The following is a 15080-nucleotide window of genomic DNA, read 5'->3' on the forward strand; positions in this document are numbered from 1 at the left end:
AGCAAAGATGCTCATAATCCACAGATGCTCCAAACTTGACTTCTCCACAGTCTGAAATAGACAATACAAACTGACATGCATTCCTTCTAAGTCTGCTAAGCACCACTCCAGCACTCTGGAGAAATCAAGATTGGACTAGATGATCATTGAATCATAGATAATTTGAGTTGGAAGGGACCTTTAAAGGTCATCTGGTCCAACTTCTCTGCAATGAACAGGGACACCTGCAGCTCCACCATGTGCTCAGCATCTGGTCCAGCCTTACCTCAAATGTCTCCAGGGATGATGACCTACTACCTCCCTGGGCAACCTGTGCCAGTGCTTCACCACTGTAAAAAACTTGTTCCTTATATCCAATCTAAATCTCCTCTCTTTTAGTTTGAAACCATTTCCCCTTGTCCTACCACAACAGACCCTGCTAAAAAGTCTGCCCCTTCTTTCTTACAGACCCCTTTTAGATACTGAAAGGCTGCTCTCAGGTCTCCCCAGAGACAGTTCCATCTCTCTCAGCCTGTCCTTGCAGGGGAGGTGTTCCATCCCTTAGATCACTTTATGGCCCTTCTCTGGATGTGCTCCAACAGGTCTGTGTCTCTCCTGTACTGAGGACTCCACATCTGGACACAGTATTCCAGGTGAGCTCTCACCAGTGCAGAGTGCAGGAGCAGGACCACCACCCTTGACCTACTGCTGATCCTTGTGGATCCCTTCCAACTTGGGATATTCTATGATTCTATGGTTATTCCACCCATCCTCCTCCAGAACTAAATACTTCTCTACCCTCTGATATTACCAGCAAGGGCTTACAGAAAGGGATTTCAATTCAAAACATGTCTAGTTTCAGACTAATTGCAGTGAGGGAAGAGTACTGGGCATTTCAGTGCTAGGCCCAGATAGATTTGGGACCAAACAAATTGGTAAGGCGAGATGACATCTGTCTTGTCAGGACTAAAAGCATTACTGGAGCCACAGAGCTCTCTTGCCTCCACATGCAGCTATTAAGAAACTTCCTGTTTTCCTAGTCTAACCTTCCACAGCACACTGCAGCTATGTGCACGATGCATCACAAACTACGTTTAATGAAAGGCTACTAACCAAACTGAAAACAAGAATGTGTTTCTGAGAGTTATGCCACTAAAACATCTCCTAAATGACACCAGCGTGAAATGGTAACAAAGAACAAAATCATGAAGTTCTGTGAGTGAGCTTCTTCCAGCTGTATAGAAAGTTTAGCAAGCTTGGGATGGGACACTGTCAGAGTTGAGGTGCTAACATTCAGCTTCCTAAACAGAGGCCACAACAGATCATGTAATTTCACTGAGAAATAGTGGGCAGTTCAGTAATTTCCAAATTTGCTTTCTCAAGTGGGAAAGTGACCTTGCCTCCTGCACACTCCATAGATCACAGAACCAAGCATCCATAAGTGACAACCTTCATCACAGGATTATGGCTGTCTATTTAACACAGCTAGATGGAAATTGCAGGTTAACTTCTCGCATTGCATTTCAGCTGCATCTGTATATAATTCAGTTTTGCACACATGTATGGTTATTTTCTAATTCCATCCTTCACACCTATTTTTACAGGTCTTTGCTTATCATCCTTAAAGCAGAAGGGGAAAATAAACAAGCAATAATCAGTTTTCAGTCCTCTCAGCAGAGACACTGTTGACAGCACTGTTCAGTAGGACTTCATCAGAAGCTCAGATGCTTTGCAGGAGACAGAAGTACTTAAGTGTGTACTTAAGGCATATTCGTACACACTTAAATGTTTACTGAATAATTTAAAGTCTAGTTACAAAGCTCTAAGTTAGATTACAGTATTCAAATTTATCAGCCACAGGGGAATATTGAGAGGGGAATTACAAAGAATTGTCCAACAGTGCAGAGCTGCCCAACAAACAATACTCTACTGGATTGATACTAGGAAAATGATTCACTGATTACGAAGACGATTCTCCCTGGGGCTACATTTCCCTTTTTATTAGGTGGGAAGAGCAGATTAAAGCTGAGAAAGTGCTGCAGTGACAACCACTAAGAGCCCACTGCAGAAACTCACTGGCTGGCTGCAGCATATTCAGGGTGTGAGATCTCTCAGGGTGTGTCTGCCTATAGGTGCCTGGGATGGTTAAGAGGAATTAGGCAAAGGCATGATACTAATGCTCAGAAAACCCTCATGGTCTCAATCAGAAATAAAGCAGTACCACCTCTGTGAACTGACTACGCTCCACACCAGCAAGATGTGAAACAGCACTAGCCCAAAAAATCCAGTTAGGAGATTAATTGTATCTGCAGCATCTAAGCTGGCTTCTCTTCATTCCTACCCATGTTGCAATTACAACTTTAAATTCTCAGCTGATGAGGCAGACACAAATTATCTTGTCATTTTTCAAAGGCTGGAGGCCTTTTTTTCTCTTTTGTTGTTTGTTTGTTTGTTTGTTTGTTTTGAGGAGAGAGAGAAAAGACAACCCGGCTTAGTCATCTCTGAAATGACTGGGTAGGATATTCACATACACAGTTCAACAACCTGAAGCTGGAGGCCGGCAGCTCACATCTGTGACAGCAGACATTGTATCAGAAATGCTTGTTTGTTAAGGTGATTTGTGATACCTACAAAACTCACTGTGTTTGGGTGGCAGCAGCACAGCATCACCTACAGGATATGGATTAGTAAAATCTGGAGGATTTTAATACTTCAAATGATCAAATCCAAGTGTTCTTCCCAACATAAAAGCACGATTTGCAGGTAACGTACACTGAATTTCAGAGACTAGTGCTCACAAAGCTTATGACTGCAAAATGCTTCTGTCCTTCCATTGCATGGATGTGGTTTCAGCAATCACTCAAAAATGCATCTCCAGCTGCCAGTGCCCCCAGCTCCCATCTGCTTCTCAGTGTTTCTCTAAAGCCATTTCAGATGCTTGTTCTGAAAAACGAAGCAAAACATGTTGAACTGATTCTTGCTGTAATCTAAGTGAAGTCCAGAGAGCTAAATCACACCCAACCGTGTGGTAGAGCGTTCAGTGAGTGCCTGTGTTCAGTGGGGACAATGCTGCCAGGTCTGCATGTGAGAACATTCTCAAGCACGCCCCTTGCACTCACCATTCACTTAGCTCCAGAGCTTGGAGCACATGAACTACAGTGATCTGCTCTAACAGGACTTCCTTAACCAGCAAAGGTGGGCAGGATGTGGACTGTCCTGCATATTTCATGGTGAAATGCCATTTGGTGACATATAGAACTCAACACAGTGATAGTGAACCTCACAACTACATGGGACTGTTTCCTATTCCTGACTTCCAGATTTAAGTCTAATGTCTAATCTAACAGAAAATGCAAAGGTTCTGATGTCTCCAGTGCCAAAAGTTTCTGCATTAAGGATGAAACCTTGATATTCTTTGACAGACACAGAACCTAAATGACTTTCTCCAATACTAGGAGATGGTCATTAGTGCAGTTTGCATTGGCAGTTAAGCATCAAGGAAGAGAAAAAGCTGATGCTGCAGCCACAATGCATTCATTCACTTACTTTGGTGCTTGTGTCCTTCTCTGTATAGGACCTGCCCAGAAGCAGTTAAGATATATATAGGCAGTAATTTTTCAAGCTGCAACATAGTGGAAGAAGACTGAAAGCAATAAGGAGTTCAATGCAGCTCAGAAACCACCTTGCATGATTTCTCTGTCTTCATAAACCAAGTCAGGCACAAAGGGAAATAAAATTAACCAAGGCTGGAGCTTTGAAGCTTCAAGAGAGGAAAAAAAAAAAGATACTTCATCTTCTTTTCCAAGCAGAAGTGAAAAACTACTTTAACTAAGAAGAGAGTGCTTGGCCCCATGCACTGTGCCATACAGACAACAGCAGCTGCAATTTAATCAAAAAGCCTCTATTGGCAGAGCATGGCACCTTGATGGTACCTTTTAAGTCAGAAACATTCCTCCTAAAGAGGGATGAAAATGTATGTTGGCTTGCAGAGAACCATCTTCCCTGCTGACGTAAAATCCATTGCAGTCTAAGGAGCTTTGTTGTAATTAATTATTAGCAAGGAGTCTGTCCAAAATCTCTGGGTGTGAACCAGGGCACACTTTAAAAAGCATTTTCTCACTCTGTCATTCCCACCTTCACCCACCCATCTCCTAGACCAAATTACAAGAAAACTGACTCTTCTCCATCATTCCCATTACTTAGGTGATCTAACGTTATTTGACTGGTTAAGCTCCAGCCTTATTAATTCAAGCAGAAAGTGTGAAAGAGGGAAGACCAACAACAAACACAGCAATTCACTTCCTATATCCTAGCAAATATGTACAGGGAGTCCGTCTTCTGAGAATTCAACTGGTATGCACATGGGTGAGCAAAGTGCCCACCTTTGCAGATAGAATCACACAAAGAAGATGCAGTTTCAAAAGACTGCCAGTGAAGAAACAGTTGTGTGGACTGGACGTGACCACATGGATGTGTTACAAAGGGCTTCTCCTTCACTATGGAATATCTATCTTTCTCCCCATATTTACACAATATACACATACATACACAGATGAGTAGATATAAATACATGTGCGCACACACACAGACACACATACATATATATATATTATATATATATATATTTCTTTTCCAGTTCTTGGAGTGGTTACAATTACTTTAGTCTACAAGGCATCCTAAGGGCACTTCCTGGCTCTAGCAATAAAGTTCCATCATGTCATGGAGAGAAGTAAAGGGAATATCATTGAGGGAGAAGAAAAGTTTGCTATCTTGTATATTATCATGTAAAAGGCCGACACCTCTGAAAATTGTTGTTTCTGAGCCCAGAGATTTTCTCCCTGTGTTCCAGGAGGGCAAAGGATCATCTTGTTCAATTGCTGTGTGCAGAGGTGCCACTATGCGATTTTCCCTGTTTGGTGGGTAAGTGGCTGCTTCCACATAGCTTGAATTGCATGATAGAATATCCTACGTGTCATTTTTAGTTGTTTGTTTAAAGGGAGATTAAAAGAGTTTTGCTTTTTTCTTCATGTCGTTGCGTCTCCAGAGAGGTAACTTGTCAAACTCCTGTATCGTCATGCCAAATATCTCTTGGAAAACTTCAGGTGCTAAGTGACGCTTTAAAAAAAGACAAAAAAAAAAGAGGGGAGGGAGAAAAGGCAATGGTCAGTCAAAGCTGAAAGAGATGCAATAGGAGACAGGAGTGCCTTAAGGGATTTCATGTCACTCTAGATGCCACTGCAAGATCTAGTGATAGAAGCTTGATGAAATACCAAAACATGTAGCCAAGTTGTAATGAACCTAGACTCTCAGTGAACCAATGACATTTGGCCATTTGTAACATCAACTGAAAGGTTACAAAGGGGACTGGAAGAACTATTTCAGTTGATGAATGAGCATGACAGGAAAAAAAAGGTTGTCTGAAGTTACCCAACATGCAGTGATAGATAACAGAAAAGAAATAGCTCTTGCATGCCCCTCTCCAGGTTTTAGCTAGTCATCTCTATTCACACACAGAAGTGCAGGCTCTGGGTTTTAGGAGAGCTTTGTTGAAGAGGCTGCAGGCTGAACGTGCTACATTGCAAACTTTGAGAAGAAAGATGGCTGGACAGCCCAACTGCTCAGCACATTTCTCTACAACAACTGAAATATGTGTTTGCGTGCATTACCTCTGTTATGCCTCTGCTCTAGAGTGCACTGGGCAGAGAAAGTCCCTCCTTCTGGTGTTAACATAACACCATCTTGATTTTTCAATAGGTCCATACATGATCGCTATCTAAAAATGTAAATCAGTGGGTACTTACCCCAGTTTTTGTGCCTTCTTTCATGCATCGCCACAAGATTAATTAACTAGAAGTAACCTAAACATCCCCAACCAAGAAAGGCTGCTTACGTGTAATACACAGATTGGTAGACAACTTTTATTTGTTAGTAGAAATTTAAATCCTCATGTTTTTGCATAATGAGTCACACTAACGCATAGGACTTACCAGTGAATCAGAGAAAAGATTTTAGATTCTCAAAGGTGGTTGGCACTGATGCTTCACTAAGAAACAATCCAAGCCCAGACAAAGCTTTGCTCCATTCTAACATGGGTCCTATGACTGCAAAATTCTTGACCAATTTTGGTCTTTTTACCAATTTGCAAGTATGAAAATAATGGCTTGAAAAATAAGGGGGTTGTGAACAGCTCTGCCCAGGAGCAGGGAGACAGAGCCATTCCTGCTCAGAGATGCGAGACTCCTGGCCTGGCACCACTTGCTGAGAAGCTGCTGTTTCCTCCCCATCTGATTCCTTCTTCACCATTTACTGCTGAGAAATACTGTTAGTCTAACAAGGACCCACACGTTAGTGTTTGAGCTTTCAAGTCTGCAACAACAAACAACTTCAGCAGGAAAAAGCATTTAGGAACTTGCTTCTCTTACCTCCAGCCTGGTTCTGTCTACATCTTTTAGTATTTTATTTCGCCCTCTGTTGGTCACCATGAGTATTTCATATGGAAAAATCTGTTAACAATGTATAAAGGGGGGGAAAAAAGAGAGGTATTTACATTTTAAAACAAGAAGAACACAACGTGCCTTATTTTCACAACCACGCAAACATTCTTTTTCCTTTTCAAAGGAAATTAAAGTATTTCTTTTTTTGAAAGATGCATGAAAGGCCAGTCTGGACAGAGCAGGAACTTGTTTAGTATCAACATCAAACTGCCTCACGCTTTTGAGGTTCTGAGTACACAGATTTGTCACTCATTGGTCTGGCTGATGGTTACCAAAATGTGGACAGCTCTAAGAAAACAAATTCGAACGACCAATAAAAGTACATGAATATACATCTGACAGTCCATCTGAAGGAAGAGTAAGTCTGAAAAAGCAAGATATTAATTAGTGGGGACTACTGCATTCAGCAAAATTTATCAAATGAATTTCTTTGCCTGTTTGGATAGTTAAAGAACATACATACATGGACTAAAGAGATGTTTTTGTAGACATACTTGTCTTACACATCTTCATCTGCTTCAGAAGAGTATTTGTCCCGTACATCTCCCATTACACTTCCCTTGATTTCCTTCTACATTTCAAAGAACATCCAGCACTTATACAAATCAGCTACTGGCCAACAATTAATTCTTAGATGCATAAATTATTTAATTTTTCTTCTACTTATATAGATTCTAAGTACGAAGTAAAATGTTTAACGTCAGTGGGTCTCATCAGCTTAATGCAACAGAAACAGTGATGGTTAAAGAGGATTTCAGAAAGCCATATGGATTAAAACCATTCCTGGCAAACAAAACCATTTTAGCCAGATACTTGCCCACTGAATGACATCACCAAAACTCTCCTGGACAAGTAGCTTATCTATAATCAAACTCTATTAATTATTTTAACAACAGAAGAAATTCCACTAGATCAGCTTTTGGGTAGTACTAAGCAATAACATTAATTCCATTGTAAGCAGTTACCCCAGTGAAATACAATAAATAAGATTCAGGCACCAATGAACACACCACGGAGTTTATTGTAAGTAATTATAATAATTTAAGTAATGTGTGCTTACATACCAGCTTTATGAGTCTTAGGAGATTCTGACATCGTCACGATCATACAATTAAGTCTATACTTGGAATTACATTGTTTATGTTCAATAGTGGAAATGGATACCATATACAGCATTAAAGGAAACTGAAATGTAACTCTTCAAAATATTTAAACAGGCAGAGTTTAAGTCAAGGTCTACGGTAATGAGTACACTTTATATTCAGGTGTGAACAATAAGGTGTGGGGTGGTAGGATGCACAAATTCTGTCCTTTCTGGTGAATCACCTGATAAGATGTGGACTTTCTACAGTTTACTACTTTTTACTTCCCAGGTGTTTCAGACTAACATTGAATTGTTGTTTTTTTCACTTCACAGAATCATGGCTTGGTTTGGAAGGGACCTTAAAGGTCATCAAGTAGCCACTTGATCAGGTTTAAATATGTGTTGCATCATTAACATGAACAAAACTGCCACTTAGCACAACCTCAGGGCTTGGCATCTTTTTAAACATCAACAGAAGGTGACCTGTAATCTCAGGAACATTCCCACAAATTTTATCATTAGTAATATGACAGAATTTGTAACCCACAACAACATTCCAGATAACAGGATGCATTAATGGCAGTGAAGGCTGTAAGAAATGCTATTGCACTGAAAAAAAGAAATTATTTGGAATAAAAAAGCAATATCTCAGAAGCCAGGGATGTTCTCAAGGTCTATACTTACATAGTATATAAAACATTTGTTCATGTACATTGCACTAGAGTCTCAGCTCGTAAAGCTAAGGTTATTGCCTTCTACAATTTGTCTGGAGGTCACTTGGAAGCACAAGCAGTAATCTGGTTTGCAAATAGAGCTCCTCACTTAACTGCAGGAATGCTGGTCCTTGTAACTCTGGGAAAACCATGATTTCTCAGCAGGTTCACCAGCAACAGAGAAAGTTGCAAGATTTAAACACAGCACTGGCTGAAGCCTTTCTGTAGATCATGTTCATTTTTGACTCAGTCACCTCTAGACACAGCAGCAAAAGCATTTTAATTTATACCTTAACTCATATTCAGCTGATACTACCTCTTTTTCCCAACAAATATTGTAACAAAGTTATGTAGGGAATTCAACATAACATAAGATTTCAGGCACCATTAGCTTCAAACCAGAGATCTGTGTTGAGCCTCAGCCATGTTGTTGTGAACCACAATATTCTGCATCACTTTTCAAACTTAACAGATGCAAGACTTTGCAGTCAAGTGTGGTCCTGCTATTTTGGCTACTGAAAGCTTGACAGAGAAATAGCTATTTATTGAGCCCTTCATTATCTTCATTTTGTTTCTGAGAAAGCCTGCTCTACCCAAAAAGGGCACACTGACTGCCCTCAGCCAGAGTACTAATACCTAAAACAGGCAAATTCCAGAACACAAAGGGAAAGGTTTGGCACAAAGGGAGAAGGGATTGAGTTGAGGTAAAGAAGAACAAAGACATCTCCTGTATTTTATCTGCATTTCACAGTCTAATCTTCATTATCTTGAAGGAAAGTTAATAACATCTGCACTTGCCTTTGGCTCCAACATGTTAGGCATAGATACTCCTCTGTCCATTCTCATTCCAGGGACATGACCATCCGGAAGGGACTGCATCAGATACAGGTATACATCAGACATAGGTTACACACACAGAGGGTAAAGGCACTCAAGTAGTGGTGAAAACAAAGGTGAATTTGCACTGAGACTCCCTCAAGCCTTACTGCTTACTCTTACCACACAGGACATTGTCATGGTTATTGTTCATTGCTTCTCAGATTCCTGAGGCATCCTTCCACCCTCTCTACCACTACATTTTCTGACACTACTGAGGCTGGCAATAGCTCCCCACCACTGTCCAGATGGACCTGGAGACCCTGAGAGAATGGCAGGCCCTTCCCAGCCCCAGTCATCAAGTAAGGCTCTTATCTGGAACAAATACAGAGAAGCATAAATTCAGATTCCGCTCAACAGTACATATAGGCACCCTGGTCTGACCTCCATGTCATTTAGTGTATCAGCCAAGATGCTATTTTGTTGGTTTTATTTTTGGTTGTCTGTGGTTTGTTTTTTTTTGTCTCTACAATGGAAAATATTGACTATGAACAAGAACAAGGACAGAGCTGTTGTCAAAAGGTGCTGTTTTGACAAAGGTTCAATTACATCTTGAATATAATACATGAACAAATCCTTTCTTCTCCCATGATCTTATTTCTTTCCATTCACCACAGTTTTGATATGTCATTAACAAATACATCCAAGTCATTAAAAATTGTCACTTCATAATGTGATTGTGCTGAGGGGCCACACAGTCTCAAACTATTCTGGAAAAAATTCCTCAGACAGGATTTAGGGTTAAAGGGTTGATTTTTGCAAGCATGTGTCTTAATAGCTCATCTGTGGTAGTAGCATATAGAAAGCTACAGATAAGTCATCTTGTCTGAAGAGTAAATTCCAGGTCAAAAAAGTTCCTGGTATGGAAGAAAATTGCCTCCAGAAAATAGTTTCCAAGTGCTTCTGGGGCTGGTGCTAGACAGGCTGGAGATAAATCCACCCTCAGCTGTTCAGAAAGAACTATTGCAGGCAACTCGTATTTCAATAGACAATGGATTTTACAAAGAAAGTCACAGAACTGGTCTGAGTCTTCTCAACCCAGTTCTGGGGAGTACCAGGAGGAATCCGAGACTGTGCCTGTTTTTTAATTGATTAAGAGTCTACAGTGGTGGTGATAATTAAACATGCAGGTAAATCAAAGTTAATGTCTTAAGAAACCCCTCCCTGTGGCAGAAATTCAGGCTTCAAAAAGAAAGTGGATGCTTTTAAATCCGTTGTCAGTTGATTGATGAAAACCCGTACTCTACCTGGAAATCTGAAAAACAGAAGAGAAATCTCATCAGCTGCAGAGTGTTGAAGAGGAGCCAGACACAGTCTGCCATTTAATCCTTGTGCTTTGTGATCTACTAGATTTCAAAATGCCACCTGATGCTATACAGTCTGCAAACCTCCCTACCTTAGGTTTTACTTTGTGAACAGTAAAGCACTCTCTACATTGCAGACCACTTCAGGTGTGCTTCACACTCTGGAAAACCAAGTCGCTTTAGAAACATTAGAGGCAGTGAACCATAATGAGGCAAATAAATAGCCAATTAATATTCAACTTTTTAGAGCACGATTCACGTGACAACAAGTAGCTCTGTAGGATTCCTCCACAGTCTACAAAGAGATACAAGCACCAGCTTATGATCCTTATCATAAGGTATCTAAGACAGAAGGGATCAGCCTCACTCAGAAGGTAAATTTGTTTCTCTCTCTCTCTCTTCCACGACTAAGCTCAAACATGTTCAAAATATTAATTCAATGCATATTCCAGTTAACTACAGACTACCTGCTCTCCATGTGTACCAATGCTAAAGCATGCCCTTGCCAAAAACAGGGACGACAGAAGATACAGCAAAACAAACACGGACGTTTAAACATGTACTTGCAGAGTTTGAGTTAAGTATCAAGTTTACCCAAGGAAGTTAAAACCACTTAGCACATAGAAAGCAAATCCACAATCTTAATACGAAGCAGCAGAAATGAGCAGTCATTGCAATATGTTCTCCATAATGAAGTGGCCTGTAAAAATCCTTACCTCTAACACCACCACTCACGTCCCCATAACTGTTGTACTGACCAAAATCCGTAGATACCGGCTGTAACAGGAGAAGAAGGACACGCACATAAATCCACAGTTCACAGCTTCACCAGTGGGTTGATATAAGAGAAGTAACAAATTGTTTAAAGCTTTTCTTTCCTCACTTTTCATAAGCCCTCTTGTATTGCTTTCTCGCATTTTAAACACTGAGTTTGTGGGGAGGAAAACAAGGTTTTGCCTGACTTCAGATTGTTTTATAAGAAAGCTCAATAAAACTTTAAATCCAAAACAGTTAATAGGGAAATAAATACATAAATACCACATATGATTGAAGTTACTTTTTGATTCTCAAAATGTCTGCTGCCTACTTACCCTGTGAAGCCCATTTTTTCCATAGCCAGGAAGAGAAGAGGTTTTGGAGGCTGAAGCATGGGCTGATGAAAAAGAAAGGAAAAAAATCTTTTACAGAACAGTCTAATGGAAACTCAAATCTAAGAACATTTGAGAAATCAACTTGAAGGAAAAAAATACAATTGAAGAACTAAGGGGAAGCTTAACCAACTGAGATATGCTGACTTCAAGAAGCATCTCTGTCCCAAAGTCATTACAACCTTCCATATGCTTTGTAAACTACATGCAACATTATCATGTCATGGTGCCAGGCTCAGAATCAAAGTAGCCTCCACTAAGCAAAAAATAATGAGAGCAAAATAACTTTTCAGCCCTCAGACAGATAAAATATTGCCATATTTCTGATGATAAGACCAAGAAAGAAAAAGATCAAGGAAAATCCAAGAAGATTAGCATTGTTTGACTGGATAGGCTTTCTGTTAAGTGTCCCATACACATCCATTGTATTTCACTCTCCTAAAGTGGCACTCCTGTGTTACATGTTGCTATACCTTCTAAACCGTTAATAAGCTTTCTTTTCACTCCTACTACTTTAACTACTATTACATTCATATGCTCAGCTTCCGCTGGTGCACAAGCCAAGACACATGTATAGCACACACTGTTCTGTGTTCAGAACTTGTTTTGCTACAAGGGAGAAAGGGCTCTAAGTCCTGTAACACTGCTACTGACAGAGGCTTTGGCCCTGACTTAACCAGAACAAGGATCAGAACAGATAGTGATGGCTGAATTCAAACAAACCTGAGAACGTGGCAGCCTGATCTGATGTTATAGTCGTACATAATACAACACTTCAGAGAACATGACAGGATCCAACAAAACTTCATGAAATGGGGGCAAAACAAGGAATTAGCCCATCCTTTTCACAGAAGAATAACAGAATACCACTTACACATATCAAGCAATTTCCCAGTGGTCCCTCTACTGGAAAAGCACTGAATATGTGTCCACATGGCATTCCATAGTCACAGTTCATTATAGCTTCATTGCCTAGATGAATTACCTGGAGAATCGTAACGACTGGCAGAAAGGGCTGACCTCTCCTTTTCCATCTCTTCTTTCAGTATCAATTGTCCAAGACCAGAATTAAGCTATAGATAGCAATTAGAAGTATATGAATAAAACTGACAGAGGAATCATAAATTGCTTATGTAAAACAAGGGGCATTTTTTGGATAGCGCTCGGAAGCAGTATGAAGATAAGGTTATAATAACCTTCATGAGCTGCTCCTCCTGCAGTTGCCGGCGTCTCTGTAGCTCCTCATCATCCTCCTCTCTTCCACTTGACCTGCGCCTCATGTCCGCTCCTGCTTCCATAAAACCACAGAAACCAGAAGGCTTTGTGTATCAGTTCTTTCTCAGTTTGATTTACTGAATAAACAAAAAAAACACCTATTTTCTTGCAGTTTCAAAAGACTTACTCAAAACTTGCCCTTCATAAAACTCACTCAGATAGCCTGTCCTATAGCTATCATGTTTCATACAAAATTAACAAGAAGTTGAACTGCACATGGGTTTCCAAGCAAGCAACAATGATTTTGGTGTCAGGCTTTTGCAAGACTACAGTAAAAAGCAACAAGAACTCCTGTTTTGACACTTGTGCTCAGCCTAGTTCTGCAGCAAAGCATCACACTCAGAAAAAAAACAAGGTGAAAAATGTGAGGGTTGAAGGTTTCTCAGTGCTTAGTCCTATAGAATGTCTTTATTTCCGAATAAAATAGGACAGTGAGCACTTTTTTTTTATAGCTTCCAAGAAGTTCTGTTTAGTTTCTCAGGTGTAACTAAGTCACCTGAGAGCCAATGTGCAGAGCAGTTTTACTTGGAAAAAATAAATAAGCAAACCAAAATTGTCATCCACTGCCAGGAATGTGAGTCAAGAGCCAACATTTCCAGGAAAGCCTCCACCTCTGACACACGGCATAACAACACTGTGGTTACAACAAGCACTGCCAGGAGAGTTCCAGGTATACAGATGCTATCACTGTGCCTTCACATACTTGCCACTGCATACACAGCTCCTTTGACTGATCATTGAGCAATCCCATCCTGTGCCACCTCTCCCTGCACTTCCTCAAAATCCAGTTTCCTTCACATCCCTTCACAAAAACCTGAAGCAGGCAAGGCCTTCAGCATACCTGACATGACTTCATAAATCAACCAGGCTATATAACTTATTCTGTGCTATATTTCAGAAGGAAAGGGGTGTGGGGGGGAGGGGTCAACAAAATCAACAGAAATAATACAATACCAAAAAAAAAGTTTTAAAATGAACATGAACATGACTGAAATAAAATATCTGCAGAGCAAAAGAAAAAGACAGACTCTAGAAACAGTAACTGACAAAATGGGACTTCTTTAGTCCATTAATTGCCCTGCTGCAGTACTTGCTTCTTGTCATAAAAACAGCCATGTGGTTGGAAGCAATGGCACTTTCTGTGAATATTTACTATTAGCTTAGGACTAACAGATCACATAGACAATAACAGAGAGAAGTCATGCTGCACGTGTGATACAACATACTGTTTTTAAGCCACAATACAGGAGTTAACATAAAGTTTCTATAGATGAGTATTTGTGTGATTACTTCCAACATCCTTTTTCAAAAGCTCCTCTACTAAGCTATAAAGACAGAGATGTGCAGAGGTCTCACCAGAATAACTGCACTCTGGCAATCGCCTGGAGCAGACACAATACTCATAACCTCTTCTGACAGCTACTTTACTGATCAGTACCTTGTAATCCACATCACTTGTAGAATTCTTTTTGCATACCTATGGCTGCAAGGGAGGGAGGACCTGGCCAGTGGTCCGTCTCAATCTTTGGTATCTCGTTGGGTGCTGGTGCATGAGCTGCTGGGAACTTGGAGGACTTGATGATATCCTCGGAGGACTTGCTCTGTGCTGCCAAAGCAGCTGCATCTAGATGGCAATCAGGGAACTTAGCCATGTAATAAGCTATTATCAATATAAAGGGTTTCCATATTTCGGCAAGATTTAATGCTTTACAAGAAGGACATTTTCAAATCCAAACATTTTCATGTTTTGCCATTCTAATTGCAATTGGAAACAAAGTAATGCTTTCCTCTTGCCAGTAGATTGGAATCAAACCTTCTCATCCAACAAACCCACCCCCAAAATAACCCTACATCAGCTTTGGATTTTACTAGAGTTTCAGAGCATTAAAATGATCAGGCAAGAGTGAGAAAATTCAGTCTAACAGTATTTGGCAGTATCTCTTAAATAACCAGTGAAATCAGATTTATGCACTGGTTTGTCTTCCCTCTAGGGTCAGAAAGCAAACAGATCAGAGGAACAGCATTATTTTTAACTCTACTGATGCTGATTATTTCCTATGCTTCTGTGAAAAGCTGCAAAACAAACAAACAAAGGAACTGTATCTTTCCTGCTGCATGCACTTGATTATGAGCATGCAGTAGCAGCAAAAGGAGATGCCAATTTATTTATTAACTACCAAACTTCATTTAAATCAACTTGGTAGGGA

At 40.3% G+C, this 15080-nt stretch overlaps 1 protein-coding gene across 3 annotated transcripts in view; it reads right to left on the reverse strand.

Moving 5' to 3' along the window:
• Positions 1 to 4840: 4840 nt before the first annotated feature.
• Positions 4841 to 15080, reverse strand: part of ABLIM1 (actin binding LIM protein 1) — a 160550-nt gene continuing 150310 nt past the window's right edge. For 2 of the 3 annotated variants that reach the window (XM_072340080.1, XM_072340081.1), the window contains exons 15-20: positions 14351 to 14497; positions 12795 to 12886; positions 12584 to 12671; positions 11542 to 11603; positions 11167 to 11227; positions 7472 to 10401 (exon numbers count right to left, since the gene is read on the reverse strand). In XM_072340080.1, coding sequence (XP_072196181.1) covers positions 10364 to 10401; positions 11167 to 11227; positions 11542 to 11603; positions 12584 to 12671; positions 12795 to 12886; positions 14351 to 14497 — 488 coding nt within the window. In that variant the 3' untranslated portion in view covers positions 7472 to 10363. Of the gene's footprint in view, positions 5095 to 6401; positions 6483 to 7471; positions 10402 to 11166; positions 11228 to 11541; positions 11604 to 12583; positions 12672 to 12794; positions 12887 to 14350; positions 14498 to 15080 lie in introns of those variants that run through there. The other variant, XM_072340082.1, reaches the window with a different exon arrangement.

The sequence above is a fragment of the Excalfactoria chinensis genome, chromosome 6, assembly GCF_039878825.1.
Source record: "Excalfactoria chinensis isolate bCotChi1 chromosome 6, bCotChi1.hap2, whole genome shotgun sequence".
Lineage (NCBI taxonomy): Eukaryota > Metazoa > Chordata > Aves > Galliformes > Phasianidae > Excalfactoria > Excalfactoria chinensis.